The 27274-nt window shown below is 39.4% G+C and overlaps 1 protein-coding gene across 6 annotated transcripts in view; it reads right to left on the bottom strand.

The window, feature by feature from the left end:
- The window catches only part of LOC122562539 (leucine-rich repeat and immunoglobulin-like domain-containing nogo receptor-interacting protein 2), a 727031-nt gene that overhangs the window by 125592 nt on the left and 574165 nt on the right, over nucleotides 1-27274 (bottom strand). The window contains exon 1 of one of the 6 annotated variants that reach the window (XM_043715496.1): nucleotides 22512-23011. The exons of the other annotated variants lie outside the window; for them this stretch is intronic. Within the exon in view, the coding sequence (XP_043571431.1) occupies nucleotides 22512-22520 (9 nt within the window). The 5' untranslated portion in view covers nucleotides 22521-23011. Of the gene's footprint in view, nucleotides 1-22511; nucleotides 23012-27274 lie in introns of those variants that run through there. 6 annotated transcript variants of the gene reach the window in all.

Raw genomic sequence — 27274 nt, 5'->3', positions numbered from 1 at the left:
TGCGGTGGAGGGCATCGTCGACCACGTTGGGGGGGAAATTGCGGTCCTTGAAGAAGGAGGCCATCTGGGTTGTGCGTTTTTGGAACTGGTCCTCCTGGGAGCAGATGCGGCGGAGTTGAAGGAATTGGGAGAATGGGATGGCATTTTTACAGGGGGCAGGATGGGAGGAGGTGTAGGTCGGTTACCTGAGGAGCAACAGAGTTGATGCTTTTGGCATAACCTTTCATCAGTCCTGTCCTGCTGTGTTTTTCCAGCACTACACTTTATCAACTCTGAGTTAATGACTCCATCTCTCTCCCTGGCAGCTATCTGAGTTTGTATTCAAGTGTGGCACTGAAGTGAGCTGAATGAGCATGGAGTCTGGACAGCATGTTATACTTATGTGGTAATGTTAAAATATATATTTATATTAAGTGCATTCAATAAATCAAAATTATTATTGCTGTTTGTGTCCTGGAATCAGACACAATGCTCATGGACAATAACTGGGGACGATGAAATACTTAGTTTCCATTCATCTACATACTTACCATCATATTAGAGTACTGCTGGGTGATATTCATGTAAATCTTTGAAGGAAAGCAAAATTTCCTGAGCACTAAGTTCAAACAGTGCTCTAAAATCCAAGCTTCCCTCATGGGTGAAATATGCTCCACACTGCCTCTTCCACCCCACACCCCTGGAAAAAACGGGGTCTGTCACAAAATCATTTAAAGGTCTGCCACAGTGATTTAATAGTCATCAGATAATCTGCTTTTACCAATGTCAGCTGAATGACAAATATTGGTGGGGGAGAACACTTATGCTCTTCTTTGAAACAGTGCCATAGGATATTTTATGTGCACTTGTGTGAGAAAGTTCTTGGTTCAAGGTCACCTCTAAAAGATGACATCTCTGATAGTGTAGCACTCTCTCAGTACTACTTCTGGAATATCAGTCCATCTTCTAATGCTCAAGACTCTGGAGTGGGACTGGAATCCACAAATATCAGAGGACAGAGTCAATATATTCCCTAAGCTGAAGCATATCTCATATTGCAGACCATGTGACTGTGTCAGTTGTCTCACTTTGAAAGTAAGCTTTATGCCCAGTGTAGAAGCAGCTTGGTTGAATCACAACTCCGCTGCCTTCTAATTTCTCAGGCACCCTCATTTTGCCAATTTACATTCACTGCCTGTAAGGAGGACAGTCTGCTTGCACAGAATTCCCCCTATGCCTTTGTTCACTGTTGTTAGAAGAATCAATATAGCAGCCCACTTAATTGGCATCTACAGTTTGCTCAATGAACTTGGATAAAGGTACAAGGATCTATTTTTCATCCCCAAAGGAAGCATAGCCTATTTAAAGCAGTGTAAATCTGATTAAGTAAACAACAAAAAAAAAGTCTAATGATAATTGCTACTTAACAAGGGATTTGTAATGCTAACACAGTATCAGGGTGATTTTGGAACACAGTTGGTATATCCCTACCTCTGGTCCAAGTCCCACCTGCCTCCGAGGTATGTCATGATATCTCTGAACAGGTTGATTAAAAATCTCTCACCGGTCTCCTCGGACTGCTCCAGTTGTGGTCAGCTATGTTCTACATTTTAACAGGCAGTAAATAAAATTATTTTAAGAACTCACATACAGTTTGATTATACTTCATACTCTCTCACTGGAACACTGGAAAGCACGTGGTTATCACTAAGCTGTAACTGATGGTTCCACTGATATTTGCTGTCCATAAACTTTGTAGCAAAGCTAAGATAAAGAAAGCTTTTGGGTTATTTTAGTGAAAACGAATGAATAAGCATTAAATGGATGAGTGCTAATAACAGAAAATAACATTTTGAGCAGATAATTCTTCTCATTATTGCTAATTACTTAAATGTGGAGGTCTGGAGGTGCTAAACAGATATTGAACAACAGATGATCAGATGCAACTTTCATGGAGCTGTGTAGATGCCACATTGTCACCAGAAACAAAAACAAAAATTGCTAGAAAAGCTCAGCGGGTCTGGCAGCATTTGTGTAGTGAAATCAGAGTTAATGTTTCAGGTTCATTGACCCTTCCTCAGAACTGTCAGGGTGGATGGAGGGAGAAGGAAGTAAATGATAGGTGGAGATAGAGCCCAAAGAGAAAGAAGAAGAGTTGGACAGACAAAAGAGTGAATAACGATCAGCCTAGGAGAATGCATAGCTACTAATGGGGAATATTTTAATTTCTGAGGATAGGCTGGCCACCAATATATTTTACCAACTGACTCCTACAGTTACCCTGTCTAGGTATGGTCACATCCTGCTTCCTGTAAAGACTCTATTCCATTCTTCCAGTTCATTCATCTCCGCCGCATCTGTTCTGACGATGTCAACTTCGACAAGAGGCCTCCAAAATGTTTACCTTCTCCCTCAATTGAGGATTTCCCAGCATCATAGTTGGCAGGACCCTCAGCCAGGTCTGGCCCATACCCCGCGGTTCAGCCCTCATCTCTTCTTTTCCTTCCCAAAACGGTGATTTAAGTGTTGGTGAACTCCAGATGAAGGGTTCCAGAGAGTTTCCTGATATACTTCATCACAGCTTCAGCAGCAAATGAATGTTAAAAAAAATGAGTACCCTTTAGGTAATGTGTAGCCTTATAATTAGTATTTGCAGTCAACAGCAAGATGCTATAATCTCTGAAATAGTTGGTCAATGATAAGAGAGGACGTTACTTGAAACACTGGCCACAAAAATGTCATATAGACTCTTTAATGAGTCTTAGCAGGCATTTTATGTTGAAATCTTAATTTTTAACAGCTATTTAACAAACCTGTGGCTGTGTCTACAGCAAGTTTCAATTCCTTTACCAAGACTCTGTCCTGTATGCAACCTGTGAGCAATCAACATTTCAGCTCAAACACCTGATATCCTCCACCACTTCCTGCCTACAGAATCAAGAGAAAACCACCGCCTTCATATTCTCTTCCCCTTTCAGATTTTACTTTTGTAGTTTCAGTAGCTGAACCAAACCAATGGACAACCTATTTGATCAGCTAAGATATTTTATTTTTCATGAAGCCGCTGCTCGTTCTTTATTAGTTCAGTCACCGTTGTTCCAACGCCAATCATCCTTTCAGCCTTAAAGCCCTCAATAAACTGGAAAATTCCTTATATTCTGTCCCATTACCCAGCAACTGCAGAAATAAAGAAGTAGCTGTAGAAAATATTGTTTAAGGTAATGGATCTGAAAATGTTAATCTTGGATATTGCATTAAGTTCTGCCCAATGATGTTGATGATGTTATATTGACTTGGGTGGTGATAAGGCAGCACAGTCTAGGCTCCAAAGACCTGGCCATAACTTACTAACAATGAATAACAAATTAATGTAACTTGTACCTATTTGGTTTATGAAATAACTGCATCTTGTTAAAACAAAAGCCCCTTTTCATTAAGACTCAATCGTACTTTATCCTCTGCATAATAAACTCTTGGTCTTTCGACTCAGTCAAGGTTTTGAGGACTTGTGACAGCTTTCTTTTATCCACAAAGATCAAAGAAATAACCATTTCAGATAACATCTTTCTAAACATACACCTCATACCCAATTATCAATAGTAAACCAAACAAAGGATGCAAATGACTCACACATGATTCTGTTTAAGCCTCAACCTTTCACTTACTATGTCATGTCATTTGAATTGTGTGTCGAATGGACCAATCCTCCCACCATTGGTAATAAAAAGGTTGCACATCTGTAGCATCATTCATGATGATCAAAGCATTTTATTTAACGGGTAATCTGCATTCATTGCAATGCTGGTATTTGTTACCCATTCCTAATTTCCCTTGAATGGATTGGTGATGTCAGGAATTTCAAAGGTCAGTTACAAATCAACCACACCGGAGTGTGGAGTGACACACTGGCCACAAGGATATCAGACTTCCTTCTCTCAAACATGTCAGTGAACCAGATGGGTTTCTTAAACAAACATGGTTGCCATTGTGCTTTTTTAAAAATTAATTTGAGATGTAATTGAATTCAAATTTCACCCTCTACTAGTTTGCCATGCCCCAAGACTTTTAGCCCGAGGGATGTGAATTACCTGTCTAGTGACATTACTCCCCCCTTGATAACCAACAGCTGATAGCCAAACAAATGCTATTGAAGTATGACTATTGTAATGCTGAGCGGAATCTGACACAGCATGATCTCGCTACCAGAATGTGAAAATAAGCTTGCAATCTGTTTTGATGATATTAGTTGAGGGATAAATATTAGACAAGACAGCACTTGCCTGTTCATCATCAAACTAGTGTCCTATGGGATTTCTTACATTCACTTGAAGTAATATACAGAAACTACATTGTATAAGCCATCTGAAAGGTGATGCATTCAACAATATTACCAACTTTGGCAGCCCAGTGCAGCCTCAGCCTCGATTATCTGCTCAGATCTCTGGATTAATAATCTCCTGACACTGAGCCACAGCCGAAACCTAAAAGGATCAATATAAAGACCACAGTGATGGCTACCTCTAATAAAATGAAACAGAATATACTGGGACTGCACAATAGTTTGCTCAGCATCTTAACAAAACTAACATTTGTATATTGATTACATGTGAAATGTTTGTCTATCATTATCTTTCAGACACAAGCAGATTTGTGCAGGTCAGGTGAATACACTAAAACACCTAATAGCTGGCTTACCTATGCACCATTTTATATGTGGAGGTGGACTAATTATCAGTACCTTTGTAAATCTATCCATATCTCTGCAACCACTCTGCCTAAAACGCTGCAAAACTCTCTGTTCAACCTACTCTGGCCTCATTTTATTTTCATTTGTTCAAGGAATGTCAGCATCACTGTCTAGGCTAGTATTTATTGTCCATCTCTATTTAACTTTGAGAAAGGCACATTCATGGGTTTCTTTGACTTTCCAGTGGTGGCCAGGTCTTAGGTTACTCAAGCCATGAGCTTGAGAACTTCCTCCTTAAATTTCACACAACTATAAAACCTACATCTTTATCTGAGGTTTTGGCCAAGCGCTTTTGTATCGTTGCTGCGGTCCCTTTTCAAAGGTTGTTTAATTATGTTTGACATTTTTCAACTACGTTCATGGTACTGTATAAGTCCAAGTCATTGGTGTGGCTGCTGTACTTTAGTAGAAATGAAACCAATCTTTTTCAGCAGTTGAAAAATAGTTTATTGCAAATTGGCAGCCAATTTTTTCACTCTGCCTATTTTTATTTCCCACTGACTTGGAAAATGATGCTAAGATTTTTAATTTCAAACAAAGTGAAATGATAGTGAGACTAAATCAGACTCCAAAAAAGTGTTTGAACAGTATCAGATAGGAAGAATATCAGATGTGCTGGAAAAACGATTCTCTATTTACAATGAATTCATTGCATACTGCTGCCCTGGATGTATACACAAACTATATGGTATTCTGTGTATTGGCTGCAAAGTCTTAAACTGAAAATTTGATAAGCAAGCATCTCCTTTAATGGGAAACATGGCCTGATGGATTTCTTAATACCATCAGTGATCTATCATTGGTTCTTCTCCCATAAACCACTGAGTTTACATGGTTGTTGCATTATAACCTGGAGCTTTGTTGGCTTGATGATAAAGATATGCTGCATTACCATCTATATCAGCACTGACAGTCCATAACTCCTGATGCTCTTAGGTGTCAAATTATGGGCAATAATTACAGACCTTAGTTTGCTCAAACTACTATAGATGGTCAAAACAGCAGCAATTAAAACTTAAACAAATATGGTGATAGACCTGCAAGTTCTCCTATCATATTATCCAGAGTTCATTTCAAGAACAGAATACACTATGTGCTAGGATGATGTTGATAAATTTCTTTGCCTTTCACTTGTGATTTATGAAAGCACATCTGATTTCTTCATTACTTCATCATGTTCCATTGTGCATTTCTCTCATCTATTATTGATTTTTCATGTGACTTTTTTTAACACTTGTACACTTCAATGGCAGTATAACAGACCAGCTTTCACAATAGATTTCATAGGAAAAAAACACTTGCAAGACATTCCAAAATGATTTCCACCAATGAATTATGTTAACAAGTTGTAAGTGCTCTAATGAGACAAACAACTGCAGCCAATTTGCTCACAGCTAGTCCCCAAATAACAGCAAAAGAGTTAATAATCAGATTCTCAATGTTTGGTGATGGTACTTGAAGAACAAATATTTTCATAGCACCGTCAAATCCCTAAAGTTGGAAACAGGCCATTCGGCCCACCTAGTCCAGACTGAACATCTCTAGAACATCCCACCCCCTATCTTATCCCTATAAGCCTGCATCTCCATGTCTAAGCTACATGGCCTGCACATCCCTGGATACTATGGGCAATTTAGCATTGGGTATTATGGGCAATTAACTAGCACAAATTTTGGATTATGGGAGGAAACCAGAGCACCTGGAGGAACCCACACAGTCATAGGGAGAATGTACAAACTTCAGGCAGTCACCCAAAGCTGGAATTGAACCTGGGTCCCTGGCGCTGTGAAACAGCAGTGCTAACCACTGAGCCACCAAGCTGCTGCCATTCCCAAGACAGTAAGAGAGCTTGCTGCTCACTTTCAAGTGCCTTTGTTGCACATTTTTACCACCATGTGAACTGGTATATGAGACTTCAAGATTTCAGCGAAACAGTACTGAAACCAACACTATGATCTCTTAAGCTTTGCAAAACAGGAGTACCACTTTCTGTGACCCATCAGTCAGCACTGTTGAAACAATTATGTCAGGTATCTCCAAATAGAATCCCAACATCAAAAAAAAATTGCTGCAGATGCTATAAATCTGAAATGAAACAGTGTTAGAGAAACTCAGCAGATCTGACAGCATCTGTAGAGAGAGAAAAACAGAGGATGGAATGTTCCGCCCCCTGGCATGGCATACACAATGTCAAGAAAGGTGGGAAGATACAGTAAGAATACAAAAATCAGGTTCTTGATGTTGAAAAAATTTGAACTCATTTTCCCCTCAAGCCTTAAGTGGTCACATCAGAATCTCGTGATTGAGTGGCGATTATATCATTTCTAGGAATTTGCATATTACAGGGAGCAAGCTGTGTGTGCTGGACCAGGTCCTGAGTGTTTCGGCTCAAGCATCACAATGTGAGAGGTTATTCCTGGTTTTCACATGTGAAGCGGTGTGCAGCTCGACTTTAACTATGACCCCAGCAACCCAAAACAGGAGACTTCCACTTTCTCATTTCAAGTTCAAGATATGTTTTGTTTGGAAATAATGCGAGGAGAAATTTGACAGGGTTTATGCAATTGAAGAAAATAGGGAGAGGGACAAACAGAACAAAAGAAAAGGTCAGGCAAACTTTAGAGTCTGTGGAAGGTTAGAGATCAAAGTTGTCAAGGAAGGTGGTCAAAGCCAGTGGTAATGTGGTGATAGTTTTATTGGAAAACAAAGTAATGGCCAAGATTTGTGGGGTGGAAACGTTAACATAATTTCTATCTCCATGTTGCTAGACCTCTTAAGTTTCATCAGCACTTTGTCTTTTTTATATCCAAATTTTCAAAGTTTGTTTTCAGGAAGGCTTACACATGTACAGCTTTTTTGCAGAACTTTTCTGCTCGTTGGTTAGGTACTCAATACTAATGTTCATACTTGTTGAACAGATGCTCCAAGATACAGTCACTAGTCAACTGAAAAGTGGTGTTGCATTTCTACAACTCCAGAAGAGAGGAGGAGTGGAAAGTTTGCATAGCCATGACAAGTAGACCATTGTAATCAATGACTAAATTATCTTTTCTTTGTCGAAGTCAATAAAATTTCACCTGCAGGGAAAAGGAAGCATTATTAAATCTTGACTCTGTAAGGCTCACTGATGCTATTGTTGTTTATTTGTGGGCTCTGCCTGAAACCTGGTTCTATTGCATGTATTCTGTGATCCAAAATTGTGTCAATAGCATGTGTATACACACATGTCACAATGTGCATCAAGCACCATCTTTGTGAAGACATTAATGAGGGTCTACTAAATACTCAAGACTAGAATTCAAAAGTAGAAATGTACTGCTGAAGCTCTCTGGTCAGAGTGCATTTGTAATATTATGAGCAGTTTTTAACATCGTATCTAAGGAAGGAGGAATGTGTTAGATTTGTAAGGGGTCCAGAGGAGGTTTACAAGAATGATCCTGGGGATGAATGATTATCATGAAGGATGAAGAGCAGTTGAGGACTCAGGGTCTGCATGTGATGAAGTTTAGAAGGATGGGGGTTGGGGGTGGTGGTGAATCTCATTGAAGCTCACAGAATACTGAGAGGCCAGGATAGAGTGGATGTGGAGAAGATGTTTCCAATAGTAGAAACGACTAGGACTCAAGAGCACTGCCTCAGAGTCAAGCAACAGCCCTTTAGAACTGAGGTAAGAAGGAATTTCTTCAGACAGACAGTGATTAATATGTAGAACTCATTGCTACAGAGGGCTGTGAAAGCCAAGTCATTGAGTGTATTTAAGAGAGAGATAGGTAGGTTCTTGATTGTTAAAGAGATCAAGGATTAAGGGGAGAAGGCAGATGAATTGGTTGAGAAACGTATTAGCCATGATCGAATAGTGAAGCAGACCCAATGGGCCAAATGGACTAATTCTGCTCCGACTCAAAAAATGCGGCATTGGAAAAGCACAGCCGGTCCTGATGAAGGTCTTAGGCTTGAAATGTCGACTCTCCTGCTTCTCGGATGCTGCCTCACTGGCTGTGCTTTTCCAGCACCACACTTCTTGACTGATCTCCAGCATCTTTTGTCCTCACTTTCTCCTAATTCTGCTCCAAGTTCTATGGCCCACATAAGTATATTGAGCAAATGAACAAGCCACACTGATGACATGATATTGTTGCTATTAAGGAGCTCAGGTGTCCACCATACATGCTCTTAACACTTTACACAGATAAATATGCATTCAGCAATAAAGGATGTCAAACACCACTACTATTAGTAAACACATATTACTTGCTGTCTCTATTGCTGCTTCAATTGGAAACATTTTTAATTTTCTCCATTTTTGTTTCAAGTTTCAAAGATCTTCTGGAAATGAAATCCATGCCCGCAAACACTTTTTGCTGAATAAAACTTCAGCAAAAATCTATTGCTCTAGGCAAGGGTAATTCTTCATCTGCAAGAAGCAAGACTGAGATATTGTGCAGATGCCACACAGAGAGGACGTGCTGCTGGAAGAGAGATGTTTTTGAGTCCTTCCACATAAAGTCATGTGGATTGAGCTATCTAAGCTGTAGTGTTAACCAATGTCTGAAACTCCTGCACTTCACAAAGTGGGTGATGAGTGAAATCTGTCAGTACTTGCTGCAGCCACAGCCACAACCTCAAAACAGGGCAAGGATAGCACTGAAAGCAATTGTAATTCATGAAATTTCCTTTCACAGGGCTTATGCTGTAGATTGGGGCTGCTGTTAAATAGAGATCACTGTGCAGCTCTGTATTCAAAGACAGCTCACTTACATACCTATTCCCACTATCGTGCAATCAGGTACTTGACTGACTTTTTGCCCCATGAAATTTATTTAGCACATCTGTCCTCCTTTCTAGCTCCACCATCATCAGAGCAGCATCATATCCCTTCAGTACACACACTCTCTAAAGTGTAGCTATTACTATGTGCTGTGCAGCACTGTGTTAAATGATTGCAGCAATTTCTAGAAGCCATAATGCATCTTCTCTTTAGGAGTTGGAGGTAGCTTGAAACAGAGCAGGCTAGTTTATAAGGTAACAATATTGTACATTCTGGTCAAACAGCAGCATATGATTAGATGGGTTAGTGTCATCTGTACATAGCAACCATTGAAATGAGAGGCACCATAAATAAAGTCAGTGCAGTATCTGTATTACATTGAATGAACATGGGGTAATTAGACATCACAATCTCCATGCCCAGTTTCAGGGTCTAAAATCCAAGTTGTCTACTCAAGCACTAGTGATAAGTGAAAATTTATTGGTCAAAATTTTAGTATATGGCCATATGTAAATGATAATGATGTAACTTATGATGCGCCTCTGCTATCAGTAAGCAAGATTGAGAGAAGTCATACAATACATCAGAAGTAGCAAAACCAAAAGGATAAACCTCATATGGTAGATGTATACACAGCCGCAGCACAGAGATAAAGAGAAGTGTCCAAGTATGCTAACAGCAACATTAGCCCCAAGCATGGAATGAAGTGTAAATCATTCCATTATTAATATAAAATTCTCTGATACTTGGTCTGCCAACACATTTATTGCCCCTGAATTCATCATTCTTATTCTGAGTCACTTACATCATTGTACTCTCACTGCCATGGTCAGCATATTATATTTTGTACAGAATCGAGCACAGGGGTTATACATAGAAATCATAGAAACCCTACAGTGTAGAAGCAGGCCATTTGGCCCAACAGGTCCACACCGACCCTCCGAAGAGTAATCACCCAAACCCAGTCCCCTAACCTATTGCTCTAGATTTAACCCTTACTAATGCACCCACCCTACATGTCCCTGAACACTATGGGCAATTTAGTATGGCCAATCCACCTAACCTGCATATCTTTGGATTGTGGGAAGAAACCAGAGCACCCAGAGGAAACCCATGCAGAACACAGGGAGAATGTGCAAATTTCACACAGACAGTTGCCTGAGGCTGGAATCAAACCAGGTCCCTGGTGCTGTGAGGCAACAGGGCTATCCACTGAGCCACTATGCCATGATGGTTAGTACATTTTAAGATGACATCAAAATTGGAGATGTAGCAGACAGCGAAGGAGGTTACCTCAGAGTACAACGGGATCTTGGTCAGATGGGCCAATGGGCCAAGAATTGGCAGATGGAGTTTAATTTAGATAAATATGAGCTGCTGCATTTTGGAGGGGCAAATCAGGGCAGGACTTATATATCTAATGGTAAGGTCCTGGGGGAGTGTTACCTTGGAGTGCAGGTTCATAGTTCCTTGAAAGTGGAGTCACAGGTCGATAGGATAGTGAAGGAGGCGTTTGGTATGCTTTCCTTTATTGGTCAGTGCATTGAGTATAGGAGCTGGGAGGTCATATTGCAGCTGAACAGGGCATTGGCTAGGCCACTTTTGGAAAACTGTGTGCAATTCTGGCATCCCTGCTTTGGGAGGGATGTTATGAAACTTGAAAAGGTTTAAAAAAGATTTATAAGAACATTGCCAGGGTTGGAGGATTAGATCGAAAGGGAGAGGCTGAATAGGCTGGGGCTACTTTCTCTGGAGAGGCTGAATAGGCTGGGGCTATTTTCCTGGAGTATCTGAGGCCGAGGGGTGATTTTATAGAGGTTTATGAAATCATGACAGGCATGGATAAGGTAAATATACAAGGTCTTTTCCTGGGGTGGGGGAGTCCTAAACTAGAGATAATAGGTTAAAGGTGAGAAGAGAAAGATTTAAAGGGTTTAGAGGGATATGGGCCAAATGCTGGTAAATGGGACTAGCTTAATTTAGGATATTTGGTCGGTATGGATGTGTTGGACCGAAGGGCCTGCTTCCGTGCTGCATATCTCTACAACTCAGATTATTTGACTAGCAATGACATTTCAACATTTACTTCAAAGTCCTTCAGCACTCTGATTCCTGCTAGCCTCACAAGTATTTAAGTTGAAACTTTATTGCTGGAACAGCACAGCAGGTCAGGCAGCATCCAGGGAACAGGAGATTCGACGTTTCGGGCACAGGCCCTTCTTCAGGATTCCTGAAGAAGGGCCTGTGCCCGAAACGTCGAATCTCCTGTTCCCTGGATGCTGCCTGACCTGCTGTGCTGTTCCAGCAATAAAGTTTCAACTTTGATCTCCAGCATCTGCAGACCTCACTTTCTCCTCACAAGTATTTAACTTTTAAAAAAGACAAGCATTTTGATTTGTATCAATAAAAACTTGGAGTGCTTTACTTGACTTCTTGAAACTCAGTTATGGTGTCACTTTAAAGAAATCCTGTGTACTTGTGTTTGTTCAGGCAGTTCTTCATGTTATTGCAGCTGGATATAGTCATAGAATCATTATAGTGTGGAAGCAGGCCATGCAGTCCATTGGGTCCACATTAACCCTCTAGAGAGCATCTTACCTATACCCACTCCCTTAGTCCTGCATTTCCCAGAGCTAATCTACCAAACCTGTACATCCCTAGATACTATGGGCAATTTAGCATGGTCAATCCACCTAACCTGCTCATCTTTGGACTGTAGGAAGAAACTGGAACACCCAAAGGAAAGCCACGCAGACATGGGGAGAATGTGCAAACTCCACACACAGAGTTTCCTGAGGGTGGCAGCAGTGCTAATCACTGAGTGACTGTGTTGCCTATGTTCACAGCTATGCATGGATCAGTGAAGCAGAGGGAGTCCGTCTGATATTTCGGTTGCTGTTTGAAATAAAAGTCATTGTTATTTATTGATGTTGATCAAAAATTGCTGAAAAATGCTAACTAGTTGTCTATGAAGGAAATCAAAATGGGGAGAGATATAAAACTAGCTGCTGATTCACTGAAACCCATATCACAATAGTACACAATATCTGCTGACCTCAAAGAAAGCTCCTCGCTAAGGTCTGGCAATCTCTATGGCATAGGTTTCCCCTTTCTCATTATCAGTTTGAATGTGACACCAAATCAAAGGGATCTGAGTGGTGACATAAAGCAGCCGATCACACTGAAGTATTTTCAGGGCCAGCTAACCAAACAGCAAAATTCAGTAATGTTTTCACTTCTAATTAATTAGATTATTAGATTACTTTACAGTGTGGAAACAGGCCCTTCGGCCCAACAAGTCCACACCGACCCACCGAAGCGCAAACCACCCATACCCCTACATTTACCCCTTACCTAACACTACCGACAATTTAGCATGGCCAATTCACCTGACCTGCACATCTTTAGACTGTGGGAGGAAACCAGCGCACCCGGAGGAAACCCACGCAGACACGGGGAGAATGTGCAAACTCCACACAGTCAGTCACCTGAGGCGGGAATTGAACCCGGTTGTCTGGTGCTGTGAGGCAGCAGTGCTAACCACTGTGCCACCGTGCCGCCCACAAATGTTTTATCAAGTGTAAAATAAATGATTAGGATATACATCTGGGAGTAAGGCAGAAGCATGTATATCTATAAATATCTATACACATACATATCTTAAAAAGGACTATTTGCCATCACAATGAAGAATTCTGACAGTTCACTACTTAAGCGACTATGTAAACCGAATGGATTCCACTTGTGCCTCCTGCAACAAGGTCTACTTTTTCCAAGATCTGTTACAGTTTGACTGATTGCATTAAAGGGCAAAAGAAAATCCTGGAGAATTCCAGCAGATCTGGCAGCATCTGACATGTTGGCCTTAAAACATTCATTCTCCTTCTCTTTCCACTGATGCTGTCAAATGTGTGCAGTTCCATCTGCACTTTTCATTTTAATTTCACATCTTCATCATCTTCAATCTTTTACTTAAATATTAGCATTTAAGACATTTAAGACATTACAGTGACATCTAATTGATTGTCATCCAATGGCCTTCAAGTGCACATCAATGGCAAAGCATTGAATCACTCACACCAGCTTCTAGATTCCAAATTTAGTTACGTGCAGAGAGGTTCTGTATTTATTTCAGAAATGTTATGACAGCAAATGCTGGCAGTTGCATCATCATTACTACAGTACAATCCAATTCATTGGTACTTGAAGTGTGTGGCCATTTGGGTAGGGTATCCAAAAATGGACAAGCTCAAAAGAAACATAGCCCAGCAACAGTCAGCATCATTTTGAGATTGAAGTAAAAATAAAGCAAAGCTTTCCTTTTCCCAAATCATTTGCAAGATTTAGGCAATGCTGATATTATTGTCTGTTCCTAGTAGCCCTTGCAAAGACAATGCTCAGTTGTCTTCTGAGCTACTGCAGTCTGTGTGGTGGTTACTCTTGGAAAGATGAGGATCAAAGTATGTCTGCTGTTTGATGACATGTCACTGGCCTTTGAAAGCAAATATTAAATATAACTCTTTGTTGTGGAACAGCAGAGTACAGCCAATAGAGTAGCATTCTTTCATGCTAATGCAAATACAATTGTGTTAAGGACGTGGGGTTCAGGAATTGTCTTTCTGAACCTTTTCGCATCTCTACCTTTATCTGCCCCTTTGGAAAAAGAATAATACCCATCTCGCTGATTGAGGTTTTGATCACCTGCGTTAATATCTCATTCTGTGGGTCAGTATCCATTTTGTTCGAGAACACACCTGTGGAGCACCTTGGGACCAGTGTTCTTTGCAAGCTATAGTGCCACACAACCAAAACTCCCATGGAGTCTATGGGCAAGTCAGTCTCCTTAAACTGTTGCCTGTTCACGACCACAATAAAAAAGGGTTAAGCTGTCAATGCTTAAAACAAATTGATCGCACAATCTTAAATCATAATTAGAGAGAACATTGACTGGAATTGTTTTACTACATCAAAGACACAATGCAAATTATAGGTTTTTATTATTCGGTAGTTCATGAATGGTGCACAAGTTAAATATAACTCACAGTGTCAGTTCTCTATTTGTAAAATAAAACTAAATTTACTGGGGAAACACAGACGGATCTTTTTTGCTATTTTGCTTTTTGATGAAAGTATGTCAGCTATTTATAAGAAATCATTTGGTGAGTCAAACAATCCAAAAAAGTCTCCACATTGCAAGTGGAAACCTTTGGGGACTTGCACATGATTTTCTACACGGTGCCAGAGCCAAGTTGTTGTCAGTGGTTGATACCATTTCTATTGGGTTAATTGGAAAACTTGTGTCAGTCATCAACATTCATAGCTCCTTGATAGTAGACCAAACCAAGCCTTTATTTCAGACCCTTTCAGTTGTTCTACTTTCTCCTTCACGGAATTAAAGGCCAATGTCAAACTCTGTGATGCTCCAAGTTAAATTTCAAGTTAAATCGCTGTTCTTTCTCTTCTTTTTGTTGAGAAGAATCTTTTAATTTAATCAAAAGGAACACAAAAACATGTTATTTTATAACCTGTATGGCGATAGGTAGTTCCATTTCCAGGCTATGGATTACATCTACAAGCTAGCTGTATGGGACTTGAACCTGAAACATCTGATTAGAAGCAAGGGTATACAAGAATTAAATAATTTTACAGGTGTCCTAAGAAGCATTCATTTCTATTCTGACAGCTGGCATAGTAAGCAATCGCACAGCTATTTCTGCCCAAATAAATAAATGAAGTAAGACACTATGTTTGTTAACTTTTGGAAATGGGCTTAATTTAAATTGCTCATGATCAACCCTTCTTGTTGAGATATGGTACTGGCCATTTTAACCAGTGCTGTTTTAAGTAGTAGGAGACAATAGTTTTGCAGTCATGGCCACTGATTTTGAAATATTTTAAGTAAATTTATGTAGTGCATAATAAAATGACCAAAAAAGGTGAACAATGATGACTGCTACTGTATTGGAAAATATCAGTCTGGTGCAGCATGGTTACTAGTTCCGAGGTTGAGATTAAGATAGAATTTTTGATCAGGAAAGTTTATTTTTAAAGTTTAGTTATACCATATCTGTCTTTGAAGTGGTTGATGGTGATTTTCAATACCACATGTTTCCTAAGTCACAACAGTAAGTTCAATGAAACTAGATGGAAAATGAAATGTTGTGGGTTAATGAATCAAAGGTTTGTCTTCTTAATCTACTGGGGGAGTGGTTTCATATTATGTCACTTATTTAAGTGTTTGCTTTTTAATTACTTTGCCCCTTATCAAGCTCAGATCTGAAGGCAATACTGATTAATTGCACGTTAAGGAAAACAAACACAGCTCTGTTTCCAGTTCTGCTGATATTTTGGAAACAAACGTAAATCAGCCATTCTGGCCTTCCAAATGGACAAACCCTAGAGAGGAAATAGTCAGCATATCTCTGATGGTAAATAATTAATAAATCTCAACAGCCCTGACCAATCTCAGTTTCATTGCAATGAAATACTGCTTTAATACACCTACGGGTTAAAATCATTTCACATGTACAATGTATCTACATTTTATGATGTCAATACCTCTCTCTAGCCATTTCTAAATCACAGTAAATGCATCTCTACTATTCTATTGCAACAATAAATATTAAAAGATGAGAATTGGAAAGAATTTGCATTTTGGATCAGTAGAGATTACAATGGTCCAATTTCACATCATTGACATGAACAAAAGCAGAAGTTTGCTGTGGAAAGCGATAAGAGTTGTTGAGGTTCCGACTGCATAGCTTCAAGTAATCAGAAGGAAACTCAGTAAGATATCAGCCCCTCACATTACTCTCTCCGACACCCACCAACCAACACAAGGAAAATCAAGTACCAATTCCATGTCTTTTGTTAAAGGAATTGAATATATCCGCCCCCTCATTCATCCAGGAGATTTAAATAAATACACAAGTACGTTACCAAAAGAAATACTAGCAAGTTAGTTTTACAGAATGATGGAACACCACAAATCTAAATTTTGCATAACTTTCCTTTACAATTAATGTATGAGTAGATATCAATCTTGTGTGTTATACTCCAGAAACCAAATAGTGAAGAACAGAACTGGACCCAATTTTTGCATGCTTTTCTCAGTACTTTGCAAACACATACTTCCGGACCCAATAACTACACTTGCAGTCTAATCCTATTTATAGGGGTCCAAGTGAATCCTTAGTTAATGCCCATCAGCTGCATACAATTAAATTCATGTTCTGTGCACAATTTTCACAGTAGGTGGTTACTAATTTCTTGATCATTTTAGGATGCAAATCTGCCTCTGTACATTTCATTTTTTTTCACTCTTTTGAATCATCTTGTGTCAATTTTAAATGAGGTAACTTATTGAAGACATTTCAGTAGAGTTTAAGCCAAGAAAAAAATACAGAAAATAGCAAGCTTTATGAATTCTATTATCTGAGATGAATAGCTCACAGAATCATACAGAGCATTCAGCCATTGTGTCTGTGCTGGTTCCTTGAAAGAGATAGCTAATTAATCCCCTTCTCTTGTTCTTTTCCCGTAACCCTGCATTACTTTTCCATTTTAATATATTTTCCTAATTTCCTTTTGAATGTTAATAATGGATCTGTCTCAACCATTCTGTCAGGCACAGCATTCTAAATCACTAGAGCTAACTACACAAAAAAAACTCCACTCATTTCTCCAAAAGATCTTTCATCATTTACTAAAGAAATTGCACCCTCTAGATATTGATCCTTCTGTCTGCATAATCGATGAAGCAAGTGTTTTTACAACACTGTTTGTGAGTTGTCAGGGTCAGGAATACTTTCTCAGGCTTAACAAACTAATTAGTAAAATGCCACATCTGCCAACCTTTCAAACCCCTATGATTTGGATTCTCCCTTCCCTGCAACCTTCAATCAATATCACATCTCTAATCAACATCAGCAATCCAACAAGACACCAACTGCAACCCATGGGTTCAATTTCGAGCCTTCTTGCTCTCTCTCTCCAAGCATCCCCTTTCCCAATACAGAAATGTTACTCCAACAGATTTTGGCCCTGTGAATCAGGCTTCCTACTACAGAAAAGCTTTAAATCCGTCAGTTCATCAGCCTGGAAACTCAGCGAAATATTATTAAAATGCCTTGACCTCACAACATTCCATCACTTGCCCTCTGTTAGATTCCTTAAAAATAAGGAACGAGTCCTCAATCTTTTTAAATATCCGGCGTTATTTCTTCTTAGATGTTGACCTGACAGTTACAAATGAGACCTCCATAGCAACAGCCTTTTTTCATGCTTTTATACATTTTGCTTTACATCATCCTCCCCAAAACCATAAACTGTTATTCGTACCCGAACCATGAGATCGAGGCGACAGTCTGCGTCATTTGTCGCATACACTTGTAAGGGGTTTGCTATACTCTAACCACAAGGTCTAGGCCACAATCTATTTTTGACATACGCTCATGTCTGCTTCAAACCAATTTCAACTACACCTGCAAGTTCCGTTTTTTGCATTGGCATCTGCAGTTTGACCCTCGTTATGCTGTAGCTTGATCACCCAATTTCCAACAAACTCCACACCCCCTCTTCCCAAAGAGAATTCACCTCCAAATTTCAAGCCATGGGAGCAGATCCTCAGAATGTCTTGAGAGAATGTTAGGAAATTCAATTTCATTTTCAGCTCTGCTTACTAATAATGGGTTTTGTACGTAATCCTTCAATCGGTACTCTGTGATGTTCCAATTTAAAATTAATCAAATTTTGTTCAAATGTGCAGAAACCAAAGAATTTTGTTTTCTAGAGTATTTATGTATTAATTTGAAGTAACTGAGCTTTACATTTTCAACTGGCCTAAAATTTAAATATCCAGATAAAAGGTTTTAAAGGCAACTGGGTTATGTAAACAGTATTTTATTCCAATCATTTTTAATGGCCTCCCCCTGCCACAATACTTGATTAGAATAAATTCTTTACAGTATGGAAACAGGCCTTTTGGCCCAACCAGTCCACACCGACCCTCCGAAGAGTAACCCCCCCCCAGACCCATTTCCCTCTGACTAATGCACCTAACACTATGGGCAATTTAACATGGCCACTTCTCTGACTTGATACAGTATGACTCAGACTCTACCAACTAAATATACATTTACAAATCTTGTAACATCATTGGCTAAAAACTGGAGTTCTCCAAGTCCTAGACATTTTCACAACGTGCCATGTTTCATTTAAAACAAAATTGTTCTATTGTAATTAACTTACTTGGAAACTTCGGTTAGATATTGCACAGTGCTGGTGAAAACTTGTATATTGAGTTCTTCTTATGCTTCAAGTGACCCAACTGTATCCATATTAACCCAAGCTGCCCACTGCCCAAAGTGCTCAATTCAAAATTTAGCAGAATCCAAAATCTGGCATGGTCTCAGTGCTGAGGTTGCCATTTTTGAAAGTTTGTACTTGTACAAGTAATAGACTGGATGATTCCTTCTCCAGGTTTTCCTCCCTCTCCATGGAGTGACGGACTTTCAGTAACTTGTTACAACAGCTCAGAGACTTGGGTCATGCCCTCAATGAATTTAACTGGTTCATCTCTGGCAAATTCCAGGGGTACATTTAACCTAATCTTTCTGACAAGCAACTGAAACGTTAGATGTACAACTCATCAAATTTTATTGCCAATTGAAGTCAACAGATGGTAATATGAGGATGTAAAACTGGTGATCCATTTGATCCTCTAGGAGAGTCACCTAGTTAATTAGGTTAACATTATCCAGCTAGCTTCTCAAATATAAGTATGTTATATTATGTGTTTGAAACCTAATCACACCATTTCATGTCACTTATGTGAAAAGATTGTTGATATTTCCTGTGCTATTAGACCACTATTGTGACACTCTGCAGTGGTCTTCTCAATTTTAATTGCATTTATTCCTCTATGTCTCATTATTTTATTTATTGGAGCTGTCAAGACTGAAGTAGATAAATAGTTGTTGAGGAAATGCATCAAGGGAAGTGAACAAGTACAGGAATATGGAGCAAAATGAAGATAAACTGTGATCTGATTCAAAGACACAGGAAATCCAAGTAGCTGTACAGCCTCATCCTCTTCATAAGGTTCCTACATTCTTGGAGCTTGTGTTGCCCTAATGTGTTTTATTGTAAAAGCTCTGCTCTCAGTACTAGAGCTGCAACCTCAGAGGGGATTAAAAGAATTAAACAAAAACAAAATGATCTCTTATGCCTTTCTTTCTCTTGCCCCTGCAATCTTTGTATTGATTATTCTTACTGTGTATTATTTATTCCATTTTTTTTCCCCTCCATCTCCTTTCTTTTTCCATTTGTTTGGCTTCTGTATCATTTACTTCTCTATTAATCCTCTTTTTTTTGTTCAGGTGCAGATGGCATATACTGAGAGGACAGGAAAGGAGACACTAATGGCTGAAATTTGTATTTATGCTGTGTTTATGCAAAGGTATGGTGCCTGTTGAATCCTTTCCTATTTCTTCTTCAACGATCTGTGAGTGTCTTCATCTCTGCTTCCTCAGCCCTTCCCTTTTCAATTGTTTTTTCATTCTCCCCCAACTCCCTTATAATCTGTGTCTCTTGACTTTTCAATACACATGCTTTATGTTTATATTCCCTCTGCTCACCCTTCTCTTCATCCCTGTTCCCACACTCATATGAACAATGTGATGGTACTGTGCCTTTAAGAGATGCGTTCTGTCCTTTTTTTTGCAGAAGGGTGCTAGCTCAGCAGCACATAGGCAGTTGGTAAATAGCTTTGAGTTCTCCTTGCATATTTTTTGTTTGAAATAAGACAAAAGAATCATGAATGGGTGGGATCAGGCCTCACACAAACCCTGGAAGGTTTTTAATTTTGCTTTTAGTGAGTTGAGAATGTTTCTGCTGGCTACTGGAGCTGAATGTTTGCATTCTCAGCTATTTGTGTGAAGTCTTAGACAGTGGGGCTTCCTCTTAAAAACCAAAAAAGGGCAGATTGTTTCTTTCTTCTGGACTAGAGAGGGACAGCATGTGAGAATCATAATTGTTTTGCTGAATTGCATTTTTGCCAAAGGGTGTGTTTATCGGGTCCTGCCGACATTGGAACAGTTGATAATTAGTGTTAAACAATGCACTAGCTTGTTAAGTATTTCTACAAAGTAAAGTTATGCCAATTCTTATTTTTTGATGTATTTAATCATTTTGTAGGAATAAAAGGTGTTTTGATTAAAGCTTAGTAGCGGACTAATGGAATTACATGTGAAACATAGCATCTAAAAATATATAAAAGGTAATGTCTAGTCTATCTCTACAATACACTTTAGGAGGTCCTTAACAGACAGACCCTGAGATGCTAAATACATCCTTCATGCTTCCTTCTCCTCTTCCTACTTCCTGCCCTAACATTTCCATTTCTCACCCAGATATATTTTGCTTCAACATGTTATGAAGAATTTGTTTTCTCTGTATTTAAATCATTTGATAACTTTTAGTTTGTTCAAATCAAAATTAATAAGTAAAGTTACTGAACAGGAATTGTTAGAACCTAAATAAATGAAAATCCCACCAGAAGGCACACAGCACACAGACTGATACAATCTCAGAAATTATCGATGCTCCAGATGCTCAGACCACATAATGCTTTAGCCAAAAGTATCAATTTGACTGCAAGCTGTTGAGATAACTATAAACTTCAACAAAGGGAGTAGAATTTAAAAGGCAATCCAGCACTTAAGCATAATAATGCTACTGTGAAGTGAATAATTCACATTTTATTTAAGTCTATATTATGTACATTTGAAATTTCAATTAAAGAGAGGAGTGCTGGATGTGTTCTGCCTGTTCCTCCTTTTTAACCATCTACTATTTACCCATTCCTTCTCTCTCTGCATTTCCTTAAACTGTTAAACTGTGGTGTGACCACGTTAACATTCTATCCACAAAGCTCTCAACAGCCTGATGTGCCACAGTGATGCCTATAGTTGCTCAAGTTCCAAAATCCATTGTGAATATGATAGTGGGGAAGTCTATTTCCAGGAGTCATAGTTTGAAGATAAGGGAAAAACATTTTAGAACTGAGATGAGGAAAATTTCTGCACCCAGACAGTGGCGGGCTTGTGGATTTCATTACCACAGCAAGTGATAATATCAAAAACATTGTGGGTTTTCAAGAAGGAGATACCTCCTGTGGCGAAAGGGATCAAGGCAGATGGGGGAAGAGGGAGATTTGGTATTGAGCTCAATGATCAACAATAATCGTGTTGAATGGTGGAGCAGGCTTGAGTGGTCAAATACCCTTCTCCAGCACTTGGAATCATAGAATACCTACAGTATGGGAAACAGTTCTTCAGCCCAACAAGTCTACACTAACCCTCCAAAGAGTATCCCACCCATTCTACAACTCTATTACTCTACATTTACCCCTGACTAATGCATCTAACCTACACATCCCTAAACACTATGGGCAATTTAGCATGGCCAATTCACCTAACCTGCATATCTTCGGATTATGGGAGGAAACTGGAACACCTGGAGGAAACCCACACAGACACGGAGAGAATGTGCAAACTCAACTTAGATAGACCTCCAGGCTGGAATCGAACCTAGGTCTCTAGTGCTGTGAGGCAGCAATGCTAACCACTGGGCCACTGTTATCTTCTATTTTTCCATACTGCTGCAGCTGATGAGGCTTCCTGTACACATGGTTACCCACAATATAGGAAATACCTTGGAATTTCCACCTAGCACAGGATATGTACACACGATAGACTAATGTAGTCCTGCCATCCTGCAATTTATTTATCATTAAAGCTTATTACTGTTAATGAGCATGTTTATTGTGAATTAAACTACATCAATACTCACTGTCATTTATACATTAATAAGTCATACTAATAAACCTTATGGACAGTGATAAACCTAACAAATCCACTGTACTAATGAGAATAAGCTTTGGTTTAAAAAGATATTAAGATGCATCAGTTTATTCTGGAGTTTATATAAAATGAATAGGAAATACCAGTCGATTACCTGCTTCATTGCTCAAGATGCTACACCTTGACTTTTTTCTTTCTGAATCTGAGATCTGACGAGCTCCAAGTTGATTAGCTTTTTCTTATCTCTGCTGCTGGTTTCGCCCATTCCCACTGCTCCAGTTGAACTTTGTCACTGTACACTGCTTCATGTGCCTGTTCCTGCCCTTGCCTGATACACTGACAGAACTCTTGCCTTCTTCAACTGCTTTTTATGTTGGCTCATGGACTCCACATGCTTCCATACTGAGTTATATCTGTGCTGCTATTCTCCACCCCATTTCCACTTCTCCAAATGAACTTACACTTTTTCCATGCTGCTTTATATTCTTTGTATCTCATGGAATTTCATGCTGCTCCAGCTCCACAGTTAGTGCATGTACTACTGAATGCAATGCATGGCAGAAATATGATGATAAAGCCAGAGCCAAGCATGTGTTAGTCTTACTCATTGCAATTCATGACAAACAGTAGTGTGTCAGTGCAATATGAGGTGAGGAGTATTTTCCCTTCACATCAATACTCATTTGTGCAAGTGTGGCTTAAATGAGCTCCAGCAAAACTGGTGTTAATGGGAATCAGGGGGAAAACTGCCCATTGGTTGGAGTCATATGTGGCACAATGAATTATCATTGTCGGAGGTCAGTCAACTCAGCTGCAGGACATTTCTGCAGGAGTTCCTCACAGAGTTTCCTTGGCCCAACATCTTCAGTGGATTCATCAATGACTTCACTCCATTATCAGGTCAGGGGTGGGAATGTTTGCTAATATCTGCACAATATTCAGTACTATTTATTACTCCTTAGATACTGAAGCATTCTTTGTCCAAATGCAGGAAGATCTGGACAATATTCAGGTTTGAGCAGATTAGTCGCAAGTAACAATTGCACCCCAAATCCTAGGCAATAACCATCTTCAACAAGACAGGATGTTTCAATCATCCCTTGACATTCAATGGTATTACCAACACTGAACCCCCCACTATCAATATCTGGGAGTTACCATTGACCAGAAACTAAACTGGACGAGCCATATAAGAACTGTGGCTACAAGAGCAGGGGAGGTCAGGATCTTGCCAAAATCTGTCCACCATTTACAAGGCACAATGAAAGCATGTTTTGGAATACTCCCATATGCCTACAGAAGTGCAGCTCCAACAACACTCAAAAAGCTGGACACCATCCAGGATACAAGAGCTCATTTGATTGGCTCTACATCTACAAAATTCACTCCCTCCACCATTGAGGTTCAATAACATCAGTGTGTACTATTCACAAGATATACTGATGACATTCTCCGAGGGTCCTTAGATAGCATCTTCCAAACTCTGTCCAATACCATCAAGAAGGACAAGTGCTACAGATATACTATTACCTGCAAGGTCCCCTCAAAATCTTCATCCTGACTTGGAAATATATTGTCATTGCTTCAGCGCTGATGCTTCAACATCCTGGAATTCCCTCCCTAATGGCACTGTCGGATTAGTTACAGCAAATGGGCTGCAATGTTTCAAGAATGAAGCTTACCAGTACTTTCTCAGGGGAAACTAGGGATTAGCAGTAAATACGGTCTCAGCCAGCAATGCCCATATTCCATTAACAAATAAATGAAAAGCTATTGTTTCTAAAACTGGTGCTTTTCATTTTAAATCCCTCTCATACTGCCAATGTCGGAATTAGAACATATACTGTGGGTGCAGGAAATCATAAATTTCCATTGAAAATATGAATTTAATTATCCAAATCATGTTAAAGGCTTGTTACAAATGTACAAATCAGCCAATTCACAAATTATGAGGTAACAAGACAAAGGGACCAAAACTGCATGTAATTATCCACGCCTTGGTGAGACCACACCTGCAGTTCTGGTCTCTTTGGCTGAGGAAAGACATACTTGTCATAGAAGGAGTGCAGCAAAGTTCATCCAACTGATCCCTGGGATGGCAAGTTAATCTAATACTAAGAGACTGGGTCGACAGGGTATGTGTTCATGGTGTTTAGAAGAATTAGAAGGAATCTCATTAAAACACATTAGATTCTGACAGGGCTGGACTGACTGGATGCAGGGTGATGTTTCACCTTCCAGCCAGTCCAGAACACTGGGTCACAATCTCAGGATATTTGGGAGGCCATTGATATGAGGAGAAATTTCTTTACTCAGAGGGTGGTTAAGTTGTGGAATTCTCTATCACACAATGCTGTGTATGTGAAATCACTGAATATATTTTAATAAAGAAATATGTAGGAGTCTCAATGCTAAATGGGTAAGGGGAATGAGTGGTAGAAAACATTGAGACAGAGGATCACCTATGATAGCAGTGAATTGTAGAGTAGGCTCAATGGGGTGAGTAGCCTACTCTTTATTCTATTTTTTATGTTTTTAAGTTTAAGAGATATTCTATGAGGTTATGAATCTTCCCAGCTCAGGAAGAAGGGTATTGTGGACGACAGCAGAAATATCTAACTTTACTTTCATTTTGCCTATCTCACTCTTAAAGTAATCTCTTTTTCCATCTCTTTTTTTTTCTGTATCTGTATTACTATGGACATTGGAACATTATGGTTATGATTTTGGAATAGTAATTCAGAGGCCTTGTCTAACGATTTGGGAGCACAGGTTCAAATCCCCCTGAAGCAGCTATGGAATCTAAATTTAATTAAGTAAGTCTGTTTCAATCATAACCAACAGACAACTACCATTGCCAACATGGTTATGGAAAGAAATCAACAATATTATCTGGTCACGTCTATATATGACTCCACACCCATTGCAAGGTGGCTGACTCTAAACTGCCTAATGTAGGCAATTGGGCTGGTGTAATGGTCTTTTTGATTACACACTTGTGAAGTGGCTTGTATGTCTTACAATGCTTGCAGTGTGATATAAATGCAATTCTGTTGTTGAATTTTCCAGGATTGCAAAAGTGGACTGTTATGAATCTCTCCTCCCTAATCTCATTTTCTCAGCTCTTGTGCTTGGGGGTAGATGATCAGATTCAGCTTGGCTACTCCCCACCAGAACTCAATTGAGTGTGCTCCAGGTGACTCCACAAAACAGCATATTTTCTCCTGAAACACTGCCTCTATTAAGAAAATTTAATGGCACAACAGTTTATTTTGCACGATACTTGACAGGTTATCAAACGGCACTACTAAAACGTTTATTAAAACAACTGTCCCAAATCACCTTTTAAACCTGTGTGTTTTTGTTGAATAAGGTTACTTGCTGATAAACTTCATGACTTCACGAGTTAGTGTTGCTTTAATTATATAATAAACTATTGCAGTAACCCGTGGTGAATTAACTAGTCCCTCTAGTAATGCTTATCTGCCAGCTGCATTATTACAACACATAAAACATACTCTGCAGAAAGACAGACAAAAATTATAGAACATTATTAGAAAGAGCTCAAAGCATGCTCCTTAAGTCATTAGCTTTTACATCACATTTAATAAATTTTAAAACTCTGTTGGACTGAAAAATTTATGTGTAGGAAATGCTTCTACTCATAAAAAAAAGGTGCATTTATGATTTTGTTTTCATCTATCATCTCAGGTATATGCAATAGATTCTGTGGTACTACTATGTTATATTTAACTAACATCATTGAAATAGGTTATTATCACAAGGGTGTTTAAAGGACACCACTTATTTACTGTTGCAGTTCTTACATTTCAACAGTGATGCCATATAAACAGGCTTTCATTGGATATAAAGTGGTTTTGGAACCTTCCAAAAAGACATTCTTCTTTCTTTTGTACAAGCTCATTTTGCAAGTTTTTGTCACTGACACCTTATTTCATAAATTTCCTGATCTGTATATGTGCCAAGCATCACATTAACACTTCAACAGAGAGACTCACCGACATATTGCCAGACAATTGTAATGTTCTCGCATCTGCTTACTAATTAAATATTGCTATTTTTATTGTCTTCTGCTCACAATTTTTCCTCTTACCATCAACTCCCCACAAAAACCTTATATTTAGTGCTTTTTGCATTAAGTGCATGGCAAACATCCTGAACAGTAACTAACCCCCTAGCCCACCAATGTGAAAGATGGCTGGAGCAACTACTAAACAGACATTGCCCACCGGTGAGCCTCTAAGCCTATCAGGCAACTCAGTAATGAAACCCTCCCCTGTCTGAAGTTGTTAGCCATTCGACAGGAAGCTGGAAAGCATCATTGGAGAACCAAGTTGTGTAGCCATGAAGACATGCACTGGTGAGATGACAATTTCTTTTTCTGGAGGGGGGATTCTTGGCATGACCAAAGTCAAGTCAGAGGCAAGAGGAGGAAGGTGGCTTTTGGAGGTCAGCCCTCTATCCTCCAACTGTGCCCTCAGTTGTCTCAAGACTGGGGAAAATGGAAACCACACCCACCCACCAATCTGATAGACAGGCTGCCATATTCTCCCTGTTGAGAAGGCAGCCACTTTTCTTACAAGCCGGGAAGGCAGGCAATCAGGTCTGTGGCAGGTTAAGGCCACTCAGTGGCTGGTACTTGACCACTTAAGGTTCTTAACTGGCGACAGTTCGGGAAAGTCACCTATGGATCTTCCCACCCAGAACTTGATTGCTGAAATGGCAGGAAGGGTATGGGTATTTTTCTAGTGCCAACCTGCCCCTTCATCTGTGCAGAACAGAAATTTCCATCTCATGTGGTTAATTTGGATTGAGTTTATATGGAAATAATGTATCTTTGTCAGTGAATATAAATCTTTTTTTTATTGGACTGCAACATTAGCAACTAAAGTACAA

The sequence above is a fragment of the Chiloscyllium plagiosum genome, chromosome 2 (assembly GCF_004010195.1).
Source record: "Chiloscyllium plagiosum isolate BGI_BamShark_2017 chromosome 2, ASM401019v2, whole genome shotgun sequence".
In the NCBI taxonomy this organism is placed as follows: Eukaryota; Metazoa; Chordata; class Chondrichthyes; order Orectolobiformes; family Hemiscylliidae; genus Chiloscyllium; species Chiloscyllium plagiosum.
Note: the sequence above shows the minus strand (reverse complement) of the source record. Positions and strands in the feature narration are given on the sequence as shown.